The 23,411-nt window shown below is 38.1% G+C and overlaps 1 protein-coding gene across 3 annotated transcripts in view; it reads left to right on the top strand.

Annotated features, from left to right (window-relative positions):
- LOC126162801 (broad-complex core protein isoforms 1/2/3/4/5-like) overlaps nt 1–23,411 on the top strand; it is a 538,471-nt gene that overhangs the window by 423,771 nt on the left and 91,289 nt on the right. The window contains exon 6 of one of the 3 annotated variants that reach the window (XM_049919534.1): nt 6,332–7,235. The exons of the other annotated variants lie outside the window; for them this stretch is intronic. Within the exon in view, the coding sequence (XP_049775491.1) occupies nt 6,332–6,582 (251 nt within the window). The 3' untranslated portion in view covers nt 6,583–7,235. Of the gene's footprint in view, nt 1–6,331; nt 7,236–23,411 lie in introns of those variants that run through there. 3 annotated transcript variants of the gene reach the window in all.

The following is a 23,411-nucleotide window of genomic DNA, read 5'->3' as shown; positions in this document are numbered from 1 at the left end:
TGGCAGTGAAACATGGACAATGAACAGTTTAGACAAGAAGAGAATAAAAGCTTTTGAAATGTGGTGATACAGAAAAATGCTGAAGATTAGATGGGTAGATCAGTAAACTAATGAGGCAATACTGAATTGAATGGGGGAGAAGAGAAATTTGTGGTACAACCTGACTAAAAGAAGGGATTGGTTGGTAGGACACATTCTGAGGCATCAGGAACCATGAGTTTAGGACTGGAGGGAGGTGTGGAAATTAAAAATCATAGAAGGAGACCAAGAGATGAATATTGTAAGTCCATTCAGAGGGATTAGGTTGCAGTAGTTACTCAGAGGTAAAGAAGCTTGCACAGGATAGAGTATCATGGAGAGCTGCATCAAGCCAGTCTTTGGACTGAAGACCGCAACACATCCAAAGCATCTGGGCAACCTCGTACCTCATATAATTCTTCATGATACATCTTCCATTTATTGATTAATCCTTGTTTCCTGCAATTTCACTCCAATTCTCACCTTTTATCATCCACATTTTGTTCTCCTTCTTCCTGAGGTCCAAGTTACTTGCTTCCCATACATCACTCCATACTTCCCCTTTCTTTCTAATTCCTAAATTTCTACACATTTCTGTTGTAGGCATTTTGCTGTAGCTTTACCAGTTTTTTTTTAGGCTGATTATTTAGAGTATTGTATCTTTTTCTACCTTCTTATTTAGCAAAATGTTCATATTTTGTATTTTCTTTCATCTACTCCAACCAACTTTTTTTTTCTGTTACCCATGGTTGCTTAACACTGTTCTCTTCTTCAAGACAAATTGTTGCTACTACTGCCTGATGAGTTGTGTATTGTAGAGGGTTGGCATGGTTGCTTAACACTGTTCTCTTCTTCAAGACAAATTGTTGCTACTACTGCCTGATGAGTTGTGTATTGTAGAGGGTTGGCTGTGCACTGACCACTACTGCATGGTGGGAGCTGTCTTGGTGCTTGTCAGGGGTGCTCAACTCTCAGATGGAGTTTGCTGGGTTCCTGTGCTTATGAGGGAGACTGGAGGACATAGTGGGAGGCTCAGCAAAACAATCAATGAAGTTCTTCACTATCCTACCTGATTTGGACAATTTTATGGATGCACACTCACCGAGGGCACAGCCTGATGTCATCTTGTAACATTTTGACTCGGTATGGTGGGCATTCCAGTGTTAGTGCAGCCTACGGCATATCTATGCTGCCCAGGAGGTGGCGCATTGACTTGACACTGCCAACATGCTGGGTGCTGAGTTGACATGAAGGTCACAACTCGCCTCAGAACTGACATCCTGTGGCAGGCAGTAAAGACATTTTACATTCTGGCTCAGGGTCCTGGTGGCACAACAGCAGACAGAGCAATCCAGGGAGATGGACCCTGGACTGTTGGCTGCATCAGGTTGTGATGGATATCAGCATCATGGAGCTGGGCAGTCTTCCATTCATGCCTCAGCCATGAGGCAGTCACATACAGACTGTAGTGGAGTGTTGGCTGCCAGGACCTGGCCAGTCAGGCAGTGGTCAGGGGTTCAGAGTCTGGTGTCAGTGGTGTATCATAAGTGCAGTGTTGATTCCTTGGCTGCATCCAACACAGACTCATTTCCCAGCATATGGGGATGATGACTGGCTGTCTAAGGGGATTTAAATACAGCTGTCAAGTGCTGACCACACAGGAGACATTGCATTTCTGTGTCACATGGAAGTGTCTTGAATAAAGGCCAGTAACCAAGGTCTGGCAATTTCCACACAATAGTGGATAGAACAGTGGAAGCTTTCTGATAGTTGATCTGTGTCTCAGACCCAGGTATTGACTCACATAATGGACAGTGGGATTCCCAGGATACAAGGTTACAAGGACCCCTGAGTAAAAACCCAAAATCTGAGCTGCTGCTTACATATGTTGCTGTCCCAGTTGACTCATCATTGAAATCTTCATCTGCTTCTGTCACCAGAATGGAGCATACCTTCTTCTCAATCTCCAAGCAATCCTACTTCTAAATGCAAAATGTAGCGGGTCAGAAGGTTAATTACTACTACTCAGTGGTGAAAGGCGTCTTAGTACCTATAAGGAGGTGGTTGACTCTCACCTAGGGTGTGCTGTGTTCATGTGATGGCAAGGGGACTGTAAGATGTTGTGAGCAGCTGCAGCAAAACAACTAATAAACATAACAGTTCTTTACCATCCCATCTGATCTGCACAATTACATTGGTGTGACCTCACCCAGGACATAGCTTTGCATTGTCTCATATTTCCACTCAGTAAAGTGAGCATACATGTGGCCTGTGGAATACACACATTACCCAGGAGGCGGTGCACCGATTTAGTTTTGCTGACACACCAGGCATCTAGTCGATACTGAGGTCACAGCTCCCATCTCAGATCTGGCAACCTGCACTAGGCAGCACAGTCTTCATATGCTGTGGCTCAATATCTGGTGATGCAACAGTATCCAAGCTGCCCAGGGAGATGGACTCTGGACCACTGGCTGTGATGGACATCAGTGGAATGGAGCTGGGAGAGTGGGGGGGAGGGGGGATGTCTTCCATTCGTTCTCCATCCATTAGGCAGCAGGCAGATCAATGAATGTTCTCATTGAGTAGAGAGAAATGGATTTCTGGTTGCCATGGCCTGGGAATCAGACAGCCAGTTGTTCTGAGTCCGGCACCAACAGTAGCGGCTGCCTCATAAGTGTGACATTGACTCTGTGGTTGGCTTGTTGCCACGACACTGACTGGCTGTCTGGAATGGTAACTGGCTAGCTGTGGGGCTGTATATGGAGCTGTCAGGCTCTGACAACATGGAAGACGTCACATTTCTCTGTCAAGCAGTAGGGACTCAAATAGGACCAATGACCGAGATTGCCCACAGTTTTGGATCAAGCCATGTAAGCCTCCCAAAAGTTTGTCAGTGCCCCAGAATTGCCTGTTGACTCACAGAATTTGGATGTGGGAACATTTCTCTGCTGCTGGACTTGCTGTGCAGGCAGATAATGACCGCGACTGCTGGTGGTAGCTGCATCTTGGCTACGAGGCTGGGTTGTGGCTGTGTTTTATACTGTTATGTTATTTGGATTCTTTTTTTGTGGATTTTTCTCTTCAAATACATTTGTTACCTCTTTATTTTTAAGTTCTTCTTGAAATACACTTGTCACCTCTTCCTTTTTAAGTATTTCCACATTAAATTTTGTCTTCATTTTTCTATCTTTCTTCTCCTATCAAGAGACCTGATTTGATGTGATATCTGCTCCTGATAATGTCTTATCATGTTCTGAACAATTTCTAAATCTTTCCTTATCAAAATGTAGTCAGTCTGGTATGTTTGAGCCATCTATCTAGTCCAAGTGTACATTTTTCTTCTGTATTGCTCATAGAAAATATTTGCAATAATGAAGAGATTTGTTTTATGGAAGTCCTCCAATACTTCTGCTCACTCATTCCTTCTTCCTAATCCACATTTGCTCACAGTTCTTCCACCTGTTATTGCATTCCAGTTACCCATTACTGTTAAACATACATTCTTCTCTTCTTTCTTTATTATAGCCTCTACCTTGTCGTGGTTTTCATTTACTTCATCATCAGATTGACCTCTGCCTGGCATTTGTAAACTTTTCACCAGATTTTTCTTGTTGTGGGTCTTCACTGGTACAGCCTTTTATCTACACATGTCACTTCATCCTTGACTTTTGGCCCAAATATTATGCCAAAACCATGGTTTACTCTGCATGCTGCTCTAGAATAAAATATCCTGAATTCATTTTGTACAAATTGTCCATTCTCCATCCGGGAGTCCCATTATATCCACTCTGTTTCTTCTCATTTCCTCCTTCAGATTCTCCAACGTCCCAATTGCAAGAAGATCTTAACATTCCTTGCTCCTGTTCTTAATCTTGTATCAATGTGATCTTCTTCAGCATCTTGCATGCAGATGTCTGTCTGAAATTAATTTTTACTGTCAAAAGATTTGTAATGCTATGTAAGCAGTTTTTTTTAGTACTTTGAGTACTTTGTTAATGCAGTAGCTTCCCAATGGTTTTCACATACCAAGAGACTGCCCTTACATCGTGAACAGATATCTTTGCCACCCCTAACAGCAGAACAGATACCATGAGATGTTTTCCAGTGGCTGTTCCTCCACAGAGGTAACATCATCCTCCTTAAAGGCCTTGTGTGTGAAGCCATTGCCTTCATTAGGGAATTGGATTATTTACCAGTGTTCTATGTTAGTGGTTTTCTAGCTGGTTGCCGACCCAACTAACTCTCCTCCATGCTCATTCTTAGCTTGGAGCTGGACAATGATGGAACTGAAAATGACGATAAGACCTTGCAATTCATTACAGAACTGCACTATGATTCAGAATTGTCTGAATTTCACTTACCCTGGTATTGTTGATGTATAAATGAATTCTTCATAAGGAAACAGTATATCCCAGACTCACCAAAATATATATTTCCGTTCATAGGTGCCCAGGTTTTGTGCTTTTTGCACTACTAAAACCTCTTTCTTTGTGTTAACATGGTGTACAAGCAATATAGCCACTTCAGTATGAATGTTTTGTTTATGCAGTTTCTGTCACACAAAATTAGAGATCTTTTTACATCATCTTCAACCATAATATTTTATTTTTCTGTGCACATCCAACGCATTCTGGAAGTACAACTTCATTTTTAAGGTCTACATCAATTTTTTGGATTGTTACACCCACTTCAGTTTATCAACTTCTTTTGGTTGCAAAATGTTCATTATCTATACTGTACCTGTGGCCAAAAGAAATAGTTAAACTGAATCAGATGTAGTGTCAAAAACATCAATGTGATCCTCTTTAATGCCCTCCTGTCTCTGCCAGCAAATTTAGTTTTTCTTTCACTAGTTATTCTGTAGTTAAAGTTCAAAGAACACATGTTGTGCAAGTAAATATATTAGTTCTATGATAAACCTTGTAAATCTGTGGCAGTTTTAATGGATGCACCAGTGAATTGAGTACCAACAGTTTTCCGCAATGAAATTCTGTAACAACATGTTAAATCAACACAGTGCTCAAAGATGCACTATTGAGTGTAGAACGCTTCAGGATATGTTAGAGTACAACAGAGAAATGAAAGACAGTGAGCAACAAGTAAATCAGATTATTAGTTCTGAAACAACAAGTTTGTTGCAGGATGTTTATATTAGTGTGTCCAACTCTTGGGAGAGATGGGGCGGGGTGGGGTGGGTTTGAATCCCTGGCTATCAGAATGTCTTAGGCTGTTCAAGGGGAATAGATAAATGGGGAAAAAAATTAAAGGAAAGATTGTGAATTTTGGATAGACAGAAATATTGTGTCTAAATGTATATAAGAAGTAACAAACAATACATAAATGAGCTCCTTTAATAATTTTCTATGTTTCCCTCCTTCTGATGAAGGGACTATTGAAAATTCAACATCTATTTGTTCACATCTATTTAAGCTGAGATGTCTCTTCTGTATGAAACAGTATTTATTCCAGCAATCTGTTTCACATTCCTTTTATACAACCAATACTGATGGTGATACATGAAAAATAACTCTTTTCTCTCCCTTTGAATGTGGTCATTTTCAGCACTCTGACTGCCAATGCATTATTTTCCCAAAATTCTGCATTCTTATCACATCTTTCCAGATATGAATTACTTGTTTTGAAGTTGTCTTTAGTTTGCTTTCCAGTGGCTTCAAATTTTCATGTGAAATGTAGGCTTCATTTGCTTGAACTTAGAACTGGGATATAGAAAAGTTCTGGCAAAAGGGAGACTAGACTGCTAGCATTATAAGGAACTATTTGTTGTAGTCTGTCACCATTTTTCACCCTTTAACTTTGTCCTTATGCTGTAACAAATTTCATCAAAATTAATCAATTCAGTGACAGTGGACATACTGTTTAATGCAGTGGGTTCTTGCACTTTGCCAGATAATTTTGTTGCCTGTATTTGTACCTGTCACTACTTAAAGTACTGCCACATGTTATTTTCCATGAAGCTACACTGGATCTCTTCCATTTTTGCCTCATTATATTCCAGACAATTGATTACTCTTTTGTTACACCTTCTGAAAACAGTAAAATAAAGTAATATCTTACACCAAAAACATCTCTAACAAACTGGTCACCCATTGCTTCTGCATTGATCAATTTTGATGAAATTTATCACAGTGTAAAGATATAGTCCAATGTCAAAAAAGTCATGTACGCACATGCTAGTACATATAGTCTTTTAGTATTGCCAGCAGACACTATTCTTTTTTGCCAGACTTCATAACTGATGTGCTGGGGAAATTAATATTGTCAGTAATCTTCTGCTTTTTCTCATTTTCAGATAGCAGTGATGAGTACTCGGTTATGGGTGACCGTTACATGTGCAATATCTGCCAAAGTTCATTCAACACATTTGCCATCATTTCACGTCACATTGCAGCGAAACATCGAGTACAGTCCCGGATCTTTATGTGTGAGAAATGCAATCGTTATTTTAAAACTAAATGGAGCCTGTCTACTCACAACAGTCGTTACCACAAACAGATGTCTTTTCACTCTGATTCTTTTCCGGGACCTATAAATGATTTGTAGAAGAGAATTTTCATTAAAACTGTCAATATTTATTATGTTTCATTTAATTCACGTTAACAGTTATTTCAATATTATGTCTCACTTTGTAATACTAGTAAGCCTGTAATAAAAATTATAAGTTTTTAAATTGTTGTTGACAAATTTCCTGGAGGTTTTGCATTTAATTATCACAATGTTTTGAAGTCGATGGCTTGAACTTTTTACTAATAAAATTTTTAATTCATTGTGGATCCTACTACAAAATCAGTTGGCAATGGCTACAAGTCAGAAACAGAAATATCTACTTTGGCATCATTCTTTAATGTACTCTGATATTTAAAAATGTCAGTCACTGACACAGTAAAAAAGGAAAACGGAATTCTAAATGTATTATTAATTTATCTAATAACAGTACATAGTAACAAAAAAATAAAAAGTTATTGTTACATTGAAGTACTGCTGCCGTATTCAGTGTCGTTATTTCTATTAGTCTATAAGTTTGTATTGCTTTTGCTGTGTGAGTTCAGTATTGAGCATGACTCAAGAGAACATGTGATTTACATATTACTCCTATGCTTCTTTTTTAGCCAAATATATTTTATGTAAATTAGTTTTTATAATTGTTTCAGATAGTCTTGTTTTCCTAGCCATTCTGTAATTTTCTTAGGTAACTTTTTCAAGGCAAAATAATTTCATAATTTGATTTGAACTGTATAGATAATAAAAACATCAAAGAAAAAATTTTGTGAAATTTCTCTTTTAACAAGTTTCAACAGCAACAAGTACACATGGATAGTCACAGAAAATGATACCCTTTGAAGGCAGATGTTCGTATATATATCACAAAAAAAAAAAAAAAAAAAAAAAAAAAAAAAAAAAAAAAAAAAAAAAAAAAAAAATAGGAGGAAATAAGACTAAACAGAAATTAAATGTCAACTGGGACACAGAATTATGGGTGGCATCTTATGTATTGTGCACAATACTTCCTTCTTCTTTTTCAGACAGTACTTTATTGATATTATCATGTCACTGTGTTTCTAGCACAAAATTCTTTTTTCATGTATTTTAATTTGCATTTAGGTAATTCAATTCCTGGTATTAATTTCGCACCTTGTAATCTTTGAAAATTTTTGTTTTGGCATGTTTGTCCTATTATTGCAGTGCACTTTGGTTTTCAGAAGTCTCCTTGGCCTTACTAAATTCTCCTTTAATGCAAATCTTTGCTGCTTTTTTTCTTTTCTTTTTTTCCCCTAAACCAAACCACCAATGTAATTACTACAAGGTACATCTAAAAAGCTGAATATCATAATAAAATGCAGCAAATTAGGAAATTGTTGATATTCCAATTTGGAGTTTCTGTTCTTTGATAATAAAATGCAGACTTTACAGACAGAATGCCTCCATTTATTTAAGCTGCAACATAGTGTCTTGGAATACGCACTATGTACAGCTTTATACTTATACCTTTATTGATCTGCAAAGCTAACTTCATTACATACAATATGTTTTGACAGTTTTTATAAGGCTGCTGGAAACTGCCAGAAAAAACTTCTTTAGGAGCTGCCCAGAAAAATGATGGCAAAAAAGTATGTCAAAATGTGATGCATACAACTATTCACTGTGACACTGATGGTTGCCACCCTGCTCTATATTGAATCACTAAACTAGTAGTCATCCCATGTGATGATGGTTTTCTGAACCATATATCAATGAAATTACCAGCAAATTCAACAATTCACCATTCATTCATTCACACATTATGTTCAATAAATCCCACCATGGAGGGATATGGAATGAGTCAAGTTTATTTATTTATTCACCTTAGATGAATGCTACATTTGTTTTGGATTGTGGGCACATGTTATAATTTATGTCATAACTTTCCGGAAACAACTACAGAAACGTTATGTACAGGATGGCACAGATAAAAGTAGCCCATGTAAGTATAAAGGAAATGTGGTGAAATTACAGAAACGAAAAGTTGAAATGGACTTACTGTTGTGTTGGCAGAAGAGCCAACACCGTGTTACTAGAGGAGTCCGAAATGTACGCGTTTTAGCTCACGCAGGCTGGCGTGAGGAGGAAAGAACTATACTGACATGAGGTTGGAACATGACAAGGAATTAGAATTCAGAAAGCGGACATAGCTGGTTTGATACTTAACTTTAATCCATTAATGATGAACATCACTTTTGACGGTACATGATTCAAAATATTGTCTGTTCAGATTATAGTAACTGAATATGGTGCCTTGCTAGGTCGTAGCAAATGACATAGCTGAAGGCTATGCTAAACTGTCATCATGCAATTGAGAGCGTCTGTTTACAGTGAACCATTGCTAGCAAAGTCGTCTGTACAACTGGGGTGAGTGCTAGTGAGTCTCTCTAGACTAGACCTGCCGTGTGGCGGCGCTCAGTCTGCAATCACTGATAGTGGCGACACGCTGGTCCGACGTATACTAATGGACCGCGGCCAATTTAAAGGCTACCACCTAGCAAGTGTGGTGTTTGGCAGTGACACCACACTTACCATTTATTTACAATGAAAAATACATTGAAAAACCCATTTGTAGAAGATGATGAAAGTGACACCTGCAACATTGTACAAAACTGTGCATGTTTAAGAATATTCAGATACACCAAGCATAAAGTTCATGTATCGATGGCAGTAGCTTCACAGCTGATATTGTCTTTCACTTCCTGTATCACGTGTGGCTCAGCAAGTGTGCCCACAGGAAAAAAACACATGTTGCTAGACCCAGAAAATATGGCCAAAAATATTTGTTGACAGTTTGTTCCTCAGTGAAGACATCATAGACTCCTTCCAGGGATACCTTAGACATGTGGCTGTTGTCCTATCTTGCTGGAAGAAGCGGTATTGTCTTTTGTATTCAGTGAGTTGAGCACAAAATGTATCAAAAATTTCCATATATACAACCATGTTGAGGTTAGTGCCAAAAAATATCAGTCCCATAATGCATGTTTTGTTACACCACACCAAACACCAATTTTTTCATCCTTGAGTGATTGCTGACACACAATGTCTGGATTCTCTATTGCCCAGTACCTCGTGTTCTGTGAATTCATATGACTGGAAAGTTGAAACAATTTTCATCACTCATGATGTAATGGAAAGGGTCTAACAAACCGCTGTTGATTTATTCCATAGCCAAATGCTGTAAACTACACGTTTATGACTATCATGCTCCCATAATTGCTGCACAACTGTCAAATTAAGACTTGTCCAGTGTCCGCTAGCAACTCCACCTACTTACATGCGCATGTTGGGCCAATTTATGTGTAGACTTCTTTGGGCTCTGGGATCCTTTGGTGGATGTCTGCAATAACTTCTGGTGTGCAAAGTGAAGGAATTCTTTTTTATTTTACATTTTGCACAGATGCATAGGTGCACCAGTTTTTATACAGATTCTGCATTGCTCTCTTTGGAGGTAGCCCTCTATCTGGATACATGACCCCAACAAGTTTCATGAGTTTCGTAAATCAAACTGTTTTTCACATATGCTTCCACAATTTTAATTCTTTCTTCTATCAAGAAAGTCATTTTGCAGACTGCAAAGAGAAACATCTAACTTCGCTGATGAAATAAACTGAAATGCTGACAGAAGAATGATAACAATCAATTATTGCATAAAATTGAGCATTGTTGTGGTTGTTTATTTTAGAAGCCAAAATATTGTGTTAACATTCAGAATGGGGTCTGGGGCAAGCTACTTGTAACTGCGCCACCCATTATATTAGTTAGTTATAACTAACAGCAATTGAAATTCCTGGATGGAATAATACATAGAATAAAGGAAAGGCAACTACTCACCTATATGATTGATATGTGGCACACAGACATAAACAACAAAAACAATATTTTGTAGCTTTCAAGCTCTCTCTCTTTATCTAGTAAAAGTACACAGATTCACACACAGACATGCAAATGAACACACCTACAGTCACAGAAAGACTGACTGACTGAGTCAATCTCACCATGCCCACACGTGTCTTCATTTGGGTGTTTGTGCGATTGTGTGTGTGAATGTGAATACTCCAACTAGACAAAGAGCAAGAGCTCAAAAGCTACTAAATACTGATTTTGTCGTATGTGTTATGCACCATGTGTCAGTCAGCTGTAGGTGAGCGGTAGCCTTTCCTTTATTTTACATATTACCTATAAATAATGTAGTGGAAATTAAGATAATATATTCCTATAAGAGGAATTCCATAACACTATAAAAACATTTCTACTGAGGTACACCTTCAAATCATATTTAAAGCAACTTCCATTTAAACTTTTTAATAAACTTTGGAAGTTTGTTAAACAATTTGTTTCTCATATGAGTGCGGAATGTTGTTTGTACATTTTATGTTATATCTTGCCATGTTATAATCACAACCTGCCCTAGTGTTAAAAATATATACATCCTTTTTTTTTAAAAAAAAACCTGTTGTACTGCCTGTACTTTAAAATTAGTTGTGCAATGTGAGAAATACACGAGGGCATGCTGAGAAGTAATGCCTCCAAATTTTTTATCCTATTCTCAATATCAGTTGAGATACTTTGTGTCATGCATATTACTCGTTTGAGTTTCTGCTCCACTGATTCAAGTTGCAACCCTCTGCTGCTAGAGGGCTCTGAATTGTAGTGTGGTGGGTAATGTAACTATGCCAGTGCTTGGGATGCAGTGTGCTGTAATCGAGTTTCTAACCATAGAGAATGTTTTCCATACATGGAGCACCCTCTCCTGCACCATGAGCACTGTGACATCTGCAACAGTCTGACACCCCAGGGTTCACTGTTCTCAGTTACCTATCATACAGTGCCATCCAATCTTTGTTTGTAGAAATTGAACACATTCGAAGACTTCCCTTTAATAGTGATGAAGTGGTGCAAACAGAGGTGAGGTCATCACTTCATCGACAAAGTCAAACATTCTACAGTGATTGTATCAGCAAACTTGTCTCTCATTGTGAAACGTGTATTCATCCCCAGGGTGACTATGTACGAGAAAAAATATGTAGACGTGAAGAATAAAGATGTAGAATCTTAATAAAGTTTGTTTTATTTAAAAAGCTTTAAGAGTTTTCACATAAAAAGTTGGAGAATAACTTATCAGCTTGCCCTCATATATTGAACATCCTTTTATATTGTTCATTGTATCTGATATTGCACAGAATCCAAACCCCAAAATTGTTGAGGCTTTTGTGGTTACTTGTTAATGTATGTCTTGTTGACTTTAATCTCAGGCTCTTTGGCTGACATTTGCTTAATGCCTTAACTGCATTTTTTTAAAAGGATGAATACTCTGTTTATATCTTGGCTGCAGCATACCTCTATAATTCAGTTCTATACGTAAACATTAACAGGGAAAAGCAGCCACTAACAGCTACTAAATTATTACTTGTGCTAAGTTACCCACACTGATAAATATGGGAACTACTTCTAGATTATTTTGTTACAGAAGAAAAAAAAAGGTCTTTTGAAAAAGAAATGAAAAAAAGCTACTGCTGCTTCACTTACACTATCACTGTCAGATAATGTTTTTATCTAACACTTGCAATAAAGCATTTAGTTTACGCAGCCCACTGTCAGCATTTTATATATTGGTGGTATCAAGATCTGGTTAACTCAAACATTAGATTTATTTGGAATTTACATCTCTGAGCCCAGATATTATAACAGATTGTAAGAGTGATTAATGAGATATTCATTTTATTTGTTTTTAAATATCTGGGGTTTTTCATTTTCCTGTCTGATTTCTGTGAATAGTATGCTATAAACTGTTACAACAGAATATAAAATGCCATTCTTAAACTTAGATAGGGATCCATGGTTTATATGAAAAATATTTTTATTTTTAATATTGTGGTTGCGGACATCAGAGTTCATCTTAAATTCACTTTTATTATTAACAACAAATAAAGGGTGGTGCAAAAAGAATGTGTGAATTTCATACGAGTGTAATTGGCTCTATTTTGCTCACATACAAAATGTACTCACATCATGACAGTTGGTAATGTATCCAGTTTCTGAATTGTTACGTTTTTTTTACATTTTAAGACAACATATAACTTGGTGATCTCCTTAGTGAATACACAGTTAAAAGTCTTTCTTCAAAGTTCACCGTAACTTTCAACAACATGTCATGTGAAACAGCAGCATCCCTCTTTTTGGAACCACTTGTCTGCCATGTTCATCCCAATAGTGCCCAGTTGTGATCACATGAAATTGGCTACCATTGCAACATAACATGCAGCATTCACTGTCATACTAACACTGCATTCTTCAGGAAAACAAGGCTCAACAATTTGCCCTTTGGACACTCCACACCACACTGTCACTTATGCACTATGCAGTGGTTTCTGATGCACTTCTTGTGGGTTGTCTGTTGCCCAATAGCAACACTTTTGTATGTTTCCATAACCTCTAACTGAAAGTGTGCTTAATTGCTCATCATCAACACAATGTCATCAGCAGCAGGAACATCAACCATTCTCTCACAAAACTGTCTCCATTCATCATAATCACAGCCATGAAACTTCTACATGATCATCACTGTGTAAGGATTAAAATGTAATTCATCATTCAGGATGCACTGCAGCAAGCAGTGAGACAACCCAGAGTTGGAAATACCACCTAGTGGAGCAACGAGAACTTTGAAAAACAGATGCTCTTACTCTATCAACATTTTTGTGCATTCACACTGTGTGAGGATAACCAGGTGATGTCTGCTTCATGATTATCCAGTTGTGATCAGGTGTTCAACGATTTTGCAAATCATTGAAGTGCATATGGAAAATCTGTTGAACTGTCACCCCAGAGTCATTACTTTTGAGGAAATGTTCAAAAGTGAACATGTGATGATGCACGGTACATTGTGCCGTTGCTACTGAAAGTAATAACCTACAAAGCAACAGGTCCCCCCACCCTGCCATTTCACTCCCACGACCGATACTATGCAAGTCAAATCTTTGTGTTCTCTTTTGTGCCACCCTTTACCAATAGAGCGTCTGTGTGTTGACATGTAAGTGTAAGAATCCCCAAAGAGAGTTCTGCAAGATGTTCAGTTGTCAACTTTTTACAATATTCTTATTGCACTTTTCTGTAGAATAAATACTTTTTTCATCTTAGCTACATTGCCACAGAAGGGTATACTATAAGGCAGTATTGAGTGAAAGTACACAAAGTCCTGTCTGTAGGTCAACACAAGGAGACAGATTTATAAATGCAAACCAGGCAGAAAGGAGATTTTTAGTTAACTTGTCCATGTGCTGTTGCCATGATCTGACAGTAGTGTATCACCAACAATTAATTTTGTCCCAAAAGCTTTTAGTCACTCATAGGGCATGATTATAATTATAACCAGCTTTATAACAATATTATGAGGAGGAAAGCTGCTACTCAGCAAAGATGTGCTGAGTCACAGATAGGCACAACAAAAAGACTCTCATAGTTATAGCTTTCAACCATTAAGGCCTTCGTCAACAATAAATGCACACACACACACACACACACACACACACACACAACTGCAGTTTCAGGCAACTGATTTATATTATTTGATTATAACCAGTTTTAGCCATTCCTTGGCCGGCTTCATTTTATGTAGGTCATTTGGAAAAGAAAGCATTGTATGACAATGTATGGGTAAAACTTGTTATGATTGTAATCATATTCTGTGATCGTGCATAAAATAAAAATAAGTGTACAGTATATCAAGCACTCATGTCTTTAGGCAGTTGTTTTCTTTCTTACAATAAGCCAGTGCATCTCCCTGGGCACATGTGATTGTAAGTATTTTTAAGATGTGTTACCATTTAGGTACTGGTCTCCTCACCAAGCTCTTTAGGTACACCTTCACTATTGGCACACAAGTATTGCAATCGAAAATGACTTTCCTCCACTCCATATAACTCTAACAAACTGTGTTCCACATAATACACTCTTGTCATACAGCTGCTATTCAAGTTGGTTGTTAAGTATAAAATAAAGTTTTAGCCACTGTAAAACTCCAGACAAAAAGTCTGTAGGGAAATGGAAAATAAACTGTGTATAAACATAATGGCTATGCATTTTCATAATACCTTTAATTTTGATTTCCTAGGTGACAGTTATTGTATTTCATAACATGTAACAAAATATTTCTTTCTTTATGATGACAATACAATTATGTGAAACTATACAAAAATGTATTTCATTTTAATAATAAAGAGTTGAAGTTAGTAAGTCCAACAATTTTTTTGTCAAACTGTACCTACTTCCACTCATTTCCTTTTCTGCCCTGAAATATAAATAATAATCCGAATGGCTACTTTGCCACCAGCTTTACATTTTGTGTATGATTTTGTTTAATAGAGTAAGGTGCTGCTTTTTTCAGGTCACAATAAAAGAGTAATGAACTTTCTGGAGTATGTATCTATGATACCAGTCATAGCCATTATAACTGTAGTTTTAGTGAAAGTATTGGGTAAAGAGTAACATTTTAAGAAATACAGAACAACAAGAAAAGCTAAAATTTCACGCTATGCACTTCCCTATGTTCCGGTTACATATGTTAACCTACAGTTACACTGCTGGACTTGAAAAAAGTGCTACAGTCAGATCAGTTTACTAAAATGCAATAAAATAACAGCTATATAAGATACCATTTCTTGATTGCCAACTAAAACAATAAAACTGCTACTAGATATGTAGAGGCCTGTAATTCCAGAAGTGGCTGTAAGGAACATACTACAAATAAAAAGTAAATAACAACAACAGAAATTATACTTGTTAGAAAAGTCTTGACAGTTCATGGCACAGTCTGTAAATGTGAAAAGACTGAGATCCAGGCACCCATTGTACATGTTATGATACTGCACATGTACCACCATTACAACAATATGCATGTAGAATGGTTATGTACAACTCGCACAAAACTCACTATAGATGTGGGAACTAACTGAACCTGAGCATTAGCAGTAGCAGACAGTATCATAACATCTGGAAAGAAATTTTCTGCATTTTCAAGCTTCAACAAAAACCATAATGGCTTTTGAAATGAGTCTGCTGACTGTCCCATTTGTCATTGACTTTCGTATCTTGTAGGTCACTGTGCGATGCAGACCTTTGCAGAATGACAGTATGTTGCTTCCCTTGATGATTGTCTTCGAAACTTCATTGAACATATGTTTCAAAGGCTATCTCTTGTAAAAAGAACATAGTTATTCAGTATTCCATCGTGACAAGCCAAGTTACATCTAGATGTTATTGTTTGCAGTGCCATTACGTACGACTTTTTTTGGTTATTCGTGGACAATAATGTAGCTGCATCTAACTTGACACTAGGCCTAATGAATTTCCTTGATCAAGTACCACATGGCTTGACTTGATTAATACTTTGGGAATATGTCATTTTGAAGTAACATCGCAGTCGCACATTGCTCCTGTTTCCAAACTGAGAAGTTATGTTCAATCCATAAAAGTGCTGTCTTAAATCGCTAAAGTTAAATGCCAGGATGCTTCCTTTAAACAAGAAACTGCCCGTTTTCTTCCTCATCTTTCCTCGAACTGAACTTGTGCTCCATCTATAAAGGCCTTGCCATTGATACGATTTTAAACCCTAACCTTCTTTCCTTCCCTCTCAAGATGGACACTCACCACATAGAGATGGCATTGAGCAGCTGAAAGGCACATTGAGGAAGACAGCCATTCAGCACCTCCTCTATGTGGTGAGTAGGAATCTATCTTCTTCATACTGTTGTTATTCCATTCCAGATTTTCCATAGTTTCAAAGTGGACACTGCCACTTCAGACTTGTGCCTCATAATAATGAAGACAAAGTATGTGACATCTCATTTAAAAAAAGCTAGATCAATACATGTTCGCAGCCTAGATCTATCACTAATGACCAACTTTCAAGTATGTTGGGTACACAGTCATGAACAGTGGCCAACTTACTGATGAAGTCAGTGCAAGGACCAATAGATTTTTGATGAAGTTAGAAATAACAACCAAAGTCAACTGCAGCTGTTGAAAAAGATAATCTGAAATTTAAAATTTGCCACATTGCCACCAGTCTTTTCGCAATCTATAGCACCAAATGTTGGCCCACTAGAAATGAGCTGTATGATCAGTTTTAAGCATCATGGAAACAAAGAACCTCAAATGAGCAGCTGCTGACACTAATCAGAAGAGCATTTTAAATGATGACCTTATGAAGTCCATAAGTATTGTGTCAGTTAAGGACAAATTGTGAAAAAAGCGTCTACTGAGGTTTTGGCAAGTGGTGTGTGCGGAAGACGTTACAACAGTAAAGTCAGGCTACAAATTGGATCAAAGGTCAGTCAAAGCAGAATTTGGCAGATACTTTATGTGGTGGACCTAAATGTCATAAAACTTAATCTTTGCATGGCAGAAGAGCATTATAAATGAGGATACAGTGAAATCGTAAAGTGCCAAACGTGATAAATAATGTGGGTAACTCAACAACTAATTATCCAGACCCTTCAATTTTCCCACTGCCAAAGCATATTTGTGAAGGGTGCATTTTTCAGATGAAAAACATTTTTGATCTCATTTCATCCACAGTAACATTTCATCACACAAAATTAGGGCTTTTGTCCATTACTTTTTTTTTGGGGGGGGGGGGGGGGGGGGGGTCTAATATTACTGAGAAAAACATTTCATTTTCTTTCTTAGTTAGCACAAAAAAACACATTTCATATTTCTCTCTTAGTTAACACAGAACACACATACATGTAGACACACAAATCTTGTTTACAGTTTCTTATTGTTAACTTGCCATGTTAAATGTGGCATACTGTTCCCTCTGATATGATAAAGTACCAGATATTTCATACACCATTAATCACCAATTTTATCATGTAAATTCCAAAATATTGTGGAATGCTGAAGGATAAAATTTAATTTGTCTTTGTGCAGTGACCTATTATGTCACAATATGAATTTTCTAACAAACTTATACCATCTGATAAAGAAAAGACACAATTAATATAAAAAAATTTATTGACAAACTGCCTATTAGCTTCTGTCTCGGGTTCTTCAGCTGACTTTCGTCTGATGATTTTTCTGATGCTTTGCCAGCACGAGTGGCTGGCATTGTCAAAGCTTCACCCTCCATTGCTGGTGGTGGACTGTATCTGAGCTCACGGCCACAGATTATATGTACCTGGCGCACCAATGTCCGAGGGCTTCTCTGCAGTCATTTCCAGTGTAGTTCTCTTGCTACCTGTGACAGTCGTTAGCTGCACCACAGGAAGCCAGGACCTGTTTACCTTGAGGCTTTCGTCTTTCTTGTTGAAGCTATTCTTATGTTTGTGTATTTCTACAGCTTCTCTGCACAAGTGGGTGCGAGAGTTCTTTTCTTGCGTGTCAATGAATTTTACTACGAAGTTGGTCCCACACAGCACGTGCTCTGCCACAGCTGATTTCTCCATCTGCCCCAATCTGCAATGTCGTTTACGTTCTGTGGTCCTGGTGTTGATCAATTGTCCAGTCATTCCAACATAATCTTTTCTGCATTTGCAAGGTATATAGTATATTCCTCACATTGCAGGAGATCTGAGATGCTGTGGCTCACATATTCATCTTTCCCACATTATGACCATATTAATCATGCCTCTTTTCTGGCTCACGTGGTGATTTTATAGTTTATGTATGTCCACGTATGTCAATTTTTGATACATGCTGTTTTCCAGGTTTTCACCATCCCTTGTGACTAGCACATCCAGAAATGATAGTTTTTTGTCCTTTTCTACTTCCATTGTAAATTTTATGTTGGCATGGAGACTGTTCAGTTTTCTTAGGAAGTCACCAAGCCGTTCTTCACCATGGCTTTGTAGTGTTCCATGAATAAGATGACCACCACTGTACTAAGAGAAGTACCCATGGCGATGCCTTCCAGTTGTTCGTAGAAGTTGCCATTCCTCATGAAATAGCTCATGGTGAGACATGTATGAAAGAGCTTAGTGATATCTTGCAGGAAGATGGAACTGATGTGCTCCAGATTGTCCCTGAGTGGCACTTTTGTAGACAAAGAAACAACATCAGAGCTGATCAGGATGTCATTTGGTGCAAGTGAAAGAGCAGAGGAAATGTGCACTGAAACAGCCTGGACAATAAGCTGAGCAAAGCCACCAGCTTTAAATCTGAAGAACGAAGAGGTACAAGCCATTAAGAACCTTAACGCCAACAAGACTATATTGGTATGGCCTGCCGATAAGGGAAATGCAACCATCATAATAAAGACCAAAGATTATGAGCCGAAGGTCCAGGACATGTTAGATCTAATGACGTACTGAAAACTAAGTGCAGATCTGACACAGCATATCACACGAAATACAGATTGGTTAATCAAGACATCTTCTCTGTTGACCGTCATACAGAGGACCTGCACAACACAGAAGCCCTACCATCTCAGCTGTATGGATTGCCTAAGATCCATAAGAATAACATTCCACTAAGACCGATTGTTAGCACTACTGGCTCACCAACATATAAACTGGCAAAAACTTGGCCACATGTGGCGAAGACTGACACATATGTAAAGGACTCAAAACATTTCATTGAGAAGCTGAAGAAACTAAAACTTGCACCAAATGGCATCCTGATCAACTTTGATGTTGTTTATTTGTTTACAAAAGTGCCACTCAGGGACTATCTGGAGCACATCAGTTCCGTCTTCTCGCAAGACATCACTAAGCTCTTTCATGCATGTCTCACTATGAGCTATTTAACATGGAATGATAACTTCTACAATCAGCTGGAGGGCATCACCATGAGTAGTTATCTTAGTCCTGTGGTGGCCAACTTATTCATGGAACACTTCGAAGCACAGGCACTGGACTTGGCACCTCGTAAACCTAAGGTGTGGTACAGATACATCAATGATACTTTCATTGTGCGGAGCCATGGTGAAAAACGTCTTGGTGACTTCCTAATACACTTGAACAGGCTCCATGCCAACACAAAATTTACAGTGAAAGTAGAAAAAGACAAAAAGCTACCATTTCTAGATGTACTGGTCACAAGGGATGGTGAAAACCTGGAACACAGCATGTATCAAAAACTGACATGGACTGATACCTGCACAAACTGTCACATCACCACTTGAGCCAGAAAAGAGGCATGATTAATACGCTCATAGTGCGACCAAGATGAATATGTGAGCCAGAGCACCTCTGACGCAAATTACAACACTTGGAAAGTTTCTGAGGAGCAATGGGTACTCCACAAGTGATATTAGAAGTATAACAAAGCCAAACACTTGGCAAAGTGACAAATCAGAAGAAGAACTGACGAGTACAGCCTTTCTGCCGTAATTCCCAGAGTGACGAACAGGATTGGCTGTATATTGTACAAAGTTAGTTAGTTAGTTAGTTAGTTGCATGTTCCATTGATCAATTGCATGGTACGGTAGCCGTTGTGATGTGGAACGTGTCAAGTGCACAAGAAATGCACATATGAAAGAAGATTTTTTTTTAATATATGGTCTTGTGATAGTATTCTCGCTTCCCGCGCATGGGCTCACGGGTTTGATTCCCGGCAGGGTCAGGATTTTCCCTGCCTCAAGATGACTGGGTGTTGTGTTGTCTTCATCATCATCATTCATCCCCATTACGGTCGGAGGAAGGCAATGGCAAACCACCTTCGCTAGGACCTTAAGTAGTCGGCGGTGCGGGTCTCCTGCATTGTTACCTATGCTCCTCGGAGTATGAGACATCATCATCATCATCATCATATATATTACAATACAGAGTTAAAGATTAATATTTCTATTATTTACCCCATTCCCTTAAATGGCACAAAATGCATATTCTTTATTTATAGATTTATTTATTCCTATTCAAGAATTCATCTATGGTATAGAAGGAGTTGTCAAGGAGATATGATTTCAATTTATTTTTGAAGCTATTTCTGCTGTCTGTCAGACATTTTATTTCATCTGGTAATTTGTCAAAAAATTTTATAGCAGCATATTTAATGCTTTCTGTGCCAAAGATAGGTTGAGTAAAGGATAGTGTAAGTCTTTCTTTTTTCTGGTATTATAATCACAAATGTCACTGTTGTTTTTGAACTGGTCCATGTTGTTGAGAACAAATTTCATTAGTAAGTAAATGTACTGTGAGGCTGTTGTAAGAATTCCCAATCTTTTAAAAAGATGCCAACAAGACTATGCGACTATGAACCCCACACATTATTCTAACCACTTTCTTTTGAGCAGTGAATACTTTTTGTCTAAATGTTGAGTTACCCCAAAATATTATTCCGTATGACATCAGAGAGTGAAAGTATGCAAAGTATGTTAGCTTACTAATTTCTATATCATCAAAATTGGCAATTATTCTGATTGCAAAAGTTGCTGAACCTAGTCGCTTTAGAAGGTCCAAAATATGAATCTTCCAATTAAGATGCTCATCTATATGTACATCTGAAAACTTAATATGCTCTACCCTGTCTACTGACTTCTGTTGATGTGTTATATTTATTGAAGGAACTGTACTTTTTGCATCAGAAAATTAGATGTACTGTGTTTTTTCAAAGTTTAGAGCAAGCCCATTTGCAGAAAACCAATTAACGACTTTTCCAAAGACCTTATTTGTATCATTTTTAATTGGAGTTTCTTTCACTCAGTTAATGATGATGCTTAAACAGTGTCAGTTCGGCTTCCTATTTCAGGTAGGAAGGGAGGTCATTCACATATGTCAAGAACAGAAGGGGATCCATGATTGAACCTTGTGGAACACCTAATGTAATTTCACCCCAGTTAGATGAAGTGGCAAACTCATTTAAATCACTTGACCCCTTTTGTTTCCTGTTCTGTCAGTATGACTTAAACCACTCATATGCTATTCCATTTATACCACAGAATTGTAATTTCTGTAACATAATGTCATGGTTCACACAATCAAATGCTTTGGACAAATCACAGAAAATTCCTATTGGTGACAATTTACTATTTAAAGACTCTATTATGTGGACAGTGAAATTGTATATTGCTGTCTCAGTGGAACAGCATTTTTGAAATCCGTAAAACAGAGCATAAAGATTATTTACTAATGAACAAAGAAGATCAAAGAGTGTCTCAGATCAGCAAAGGAGAAAGGGGACTCACTTGCAATGCCAGGAATATAGCGCATACCATGCACATGCGGAAAAATTTATGTTGGAATGACTGGACAATCGATCAACACCAGGATCACAGAACAGGTGGAGAAATCGACTGTGGGAGAGCGCGCTCTGTGTGAGAGCCCGACCATGTAGTAAAATTCTCCGACACAGAAGTTATGGCTGTAGAAAAGAACTATCGCACCCATTTGTGCAGAGAAACTGTAGAAATACACAAAAATGAGAATAGTTTCAATAAGAAAGAGGAAAGTTTCAATGTAAACAAATCCTGGCTTCCTGTCTTGCAGTGAATAACCATCGCAGATAGCGAGAAAAGTGCACCGGAAATGACCATGGAGAAGCCCTCGGACTTTGGCATGCCAGGTACATGTAGTCTATGGTTGCGAGCTCAGATCCAGTTCACCACCAGCAATGGAGAGTGAAACTTTGACAATATGCTGGTGAAGTGCCAGAAAAATCATCAGACAAACTTCGGCCGAAGAACATGAGACAGAAGCCAACAGGCAATTTGTCAACAAGTGGCCACGAAAGCCTTAACAATTTTGTAAAAAATTTATTTCCTGGAAATCATGTATACAAATATTACAGCAACATATGACAACTGCTAATGTTATCTTAGTTATGTAGTCCAATCAGTGCTACTCAAGAGGAGTGTGCTATATGCCAGCACTAAGTGCCGCACTTTTCCTTCTCACTCAGAATCACCATCATCATCAATAACACAAGTTAGGTTAAATTAAGCTGTTGTGAGCACAACTAATACTAAGCAAAATTCAAAATAAACAAATAAACTAACTTCATGATGCCCATAGGACCATGTGATGTTGCCAGGGTGCTATGTCATCCTCTGCCCAATTGTGTAATTTGAAGGTGTTTTTGAAGTGAATAACATCAAGACACTCCTGTCCCAGCTATTGTCAGGTATCCAGATGGTGAAGCAACTACTTTTCAGAACACAATGCTGAGTGAACCTCATTCCAATCCTACTACCAAAACAAAATATCACCACCTGCACTGGGAACTGAATGCAGGTGCTGCAGATGTACCAACTTCTCAGCTGTGGAGGCAGACCATTTAGCAGTATAGTGATTGCTATAGGTTAGTTTATTGGTAATGCATCATATAAATTAAATCCTAAGATGAGGTGGTTGTAGGTTAATATGCATGGGTTCACCCACATCCCTAACGGTTTCTTTCTTGATAAGATTTTTGGAACATGATGAATGAATGAAAGTGGGTGAGAAACACTATTTGCATTTTATATACCCACAAATGATTGTAAAAAATTAATTTGAATAAAATGCTAAATTTTGGACACATCTCTGGTTTTCAACATACAGCAGTTCATCTTTCATTTTTATTTCACAGTTTTGCAGTTATATTCCCCCCCATGGACCATGGACCTTGCCGTTGGTGGGGAGGCTTGCGTGCCTCAGCGATACAGATGGCCGTACCGTAGGTGCAAACACAACGGAGGGGTATCTGTTGAGAGGCCAGACAAACGTGTGGTTCCTGAAGAGGGGCAGCAGCCTTTTCAGTAGTTGCAGGGGCAACAGTATGGATGATTGACTGATCTGGCCCTGTAACAATAACCAAAACGGCCTTGCTGTACTGGTTCTGCGAACGGCTGAAAGCAAGGGGAAACTATAGCCGTAATTTTTTCCCGACAGCATGCAGCTTTACTGTATGGTTAAATGATGATGGGGTCCTCTTGG

This window comes from Schistocerca cancellata, chromosome 2 (assembly GCF_023864275.1).
Source record: "Schistocerca cancellata isolate TAMUIC-IGC-003103 chromosome 2, iqSchCanc2.1, whole genome shotgun sequence".
Classification (NCBI taxonomy): domain Eukaryota; kingdom Metazoa; phylum Arthropoda; class Insecta; order Orthoptera; family Acrididae; genus Schistocerca; species Schistocerca cancellata.
This window is presented reverse-complemented; position numbering and strand designations above follow the sequence as displayed.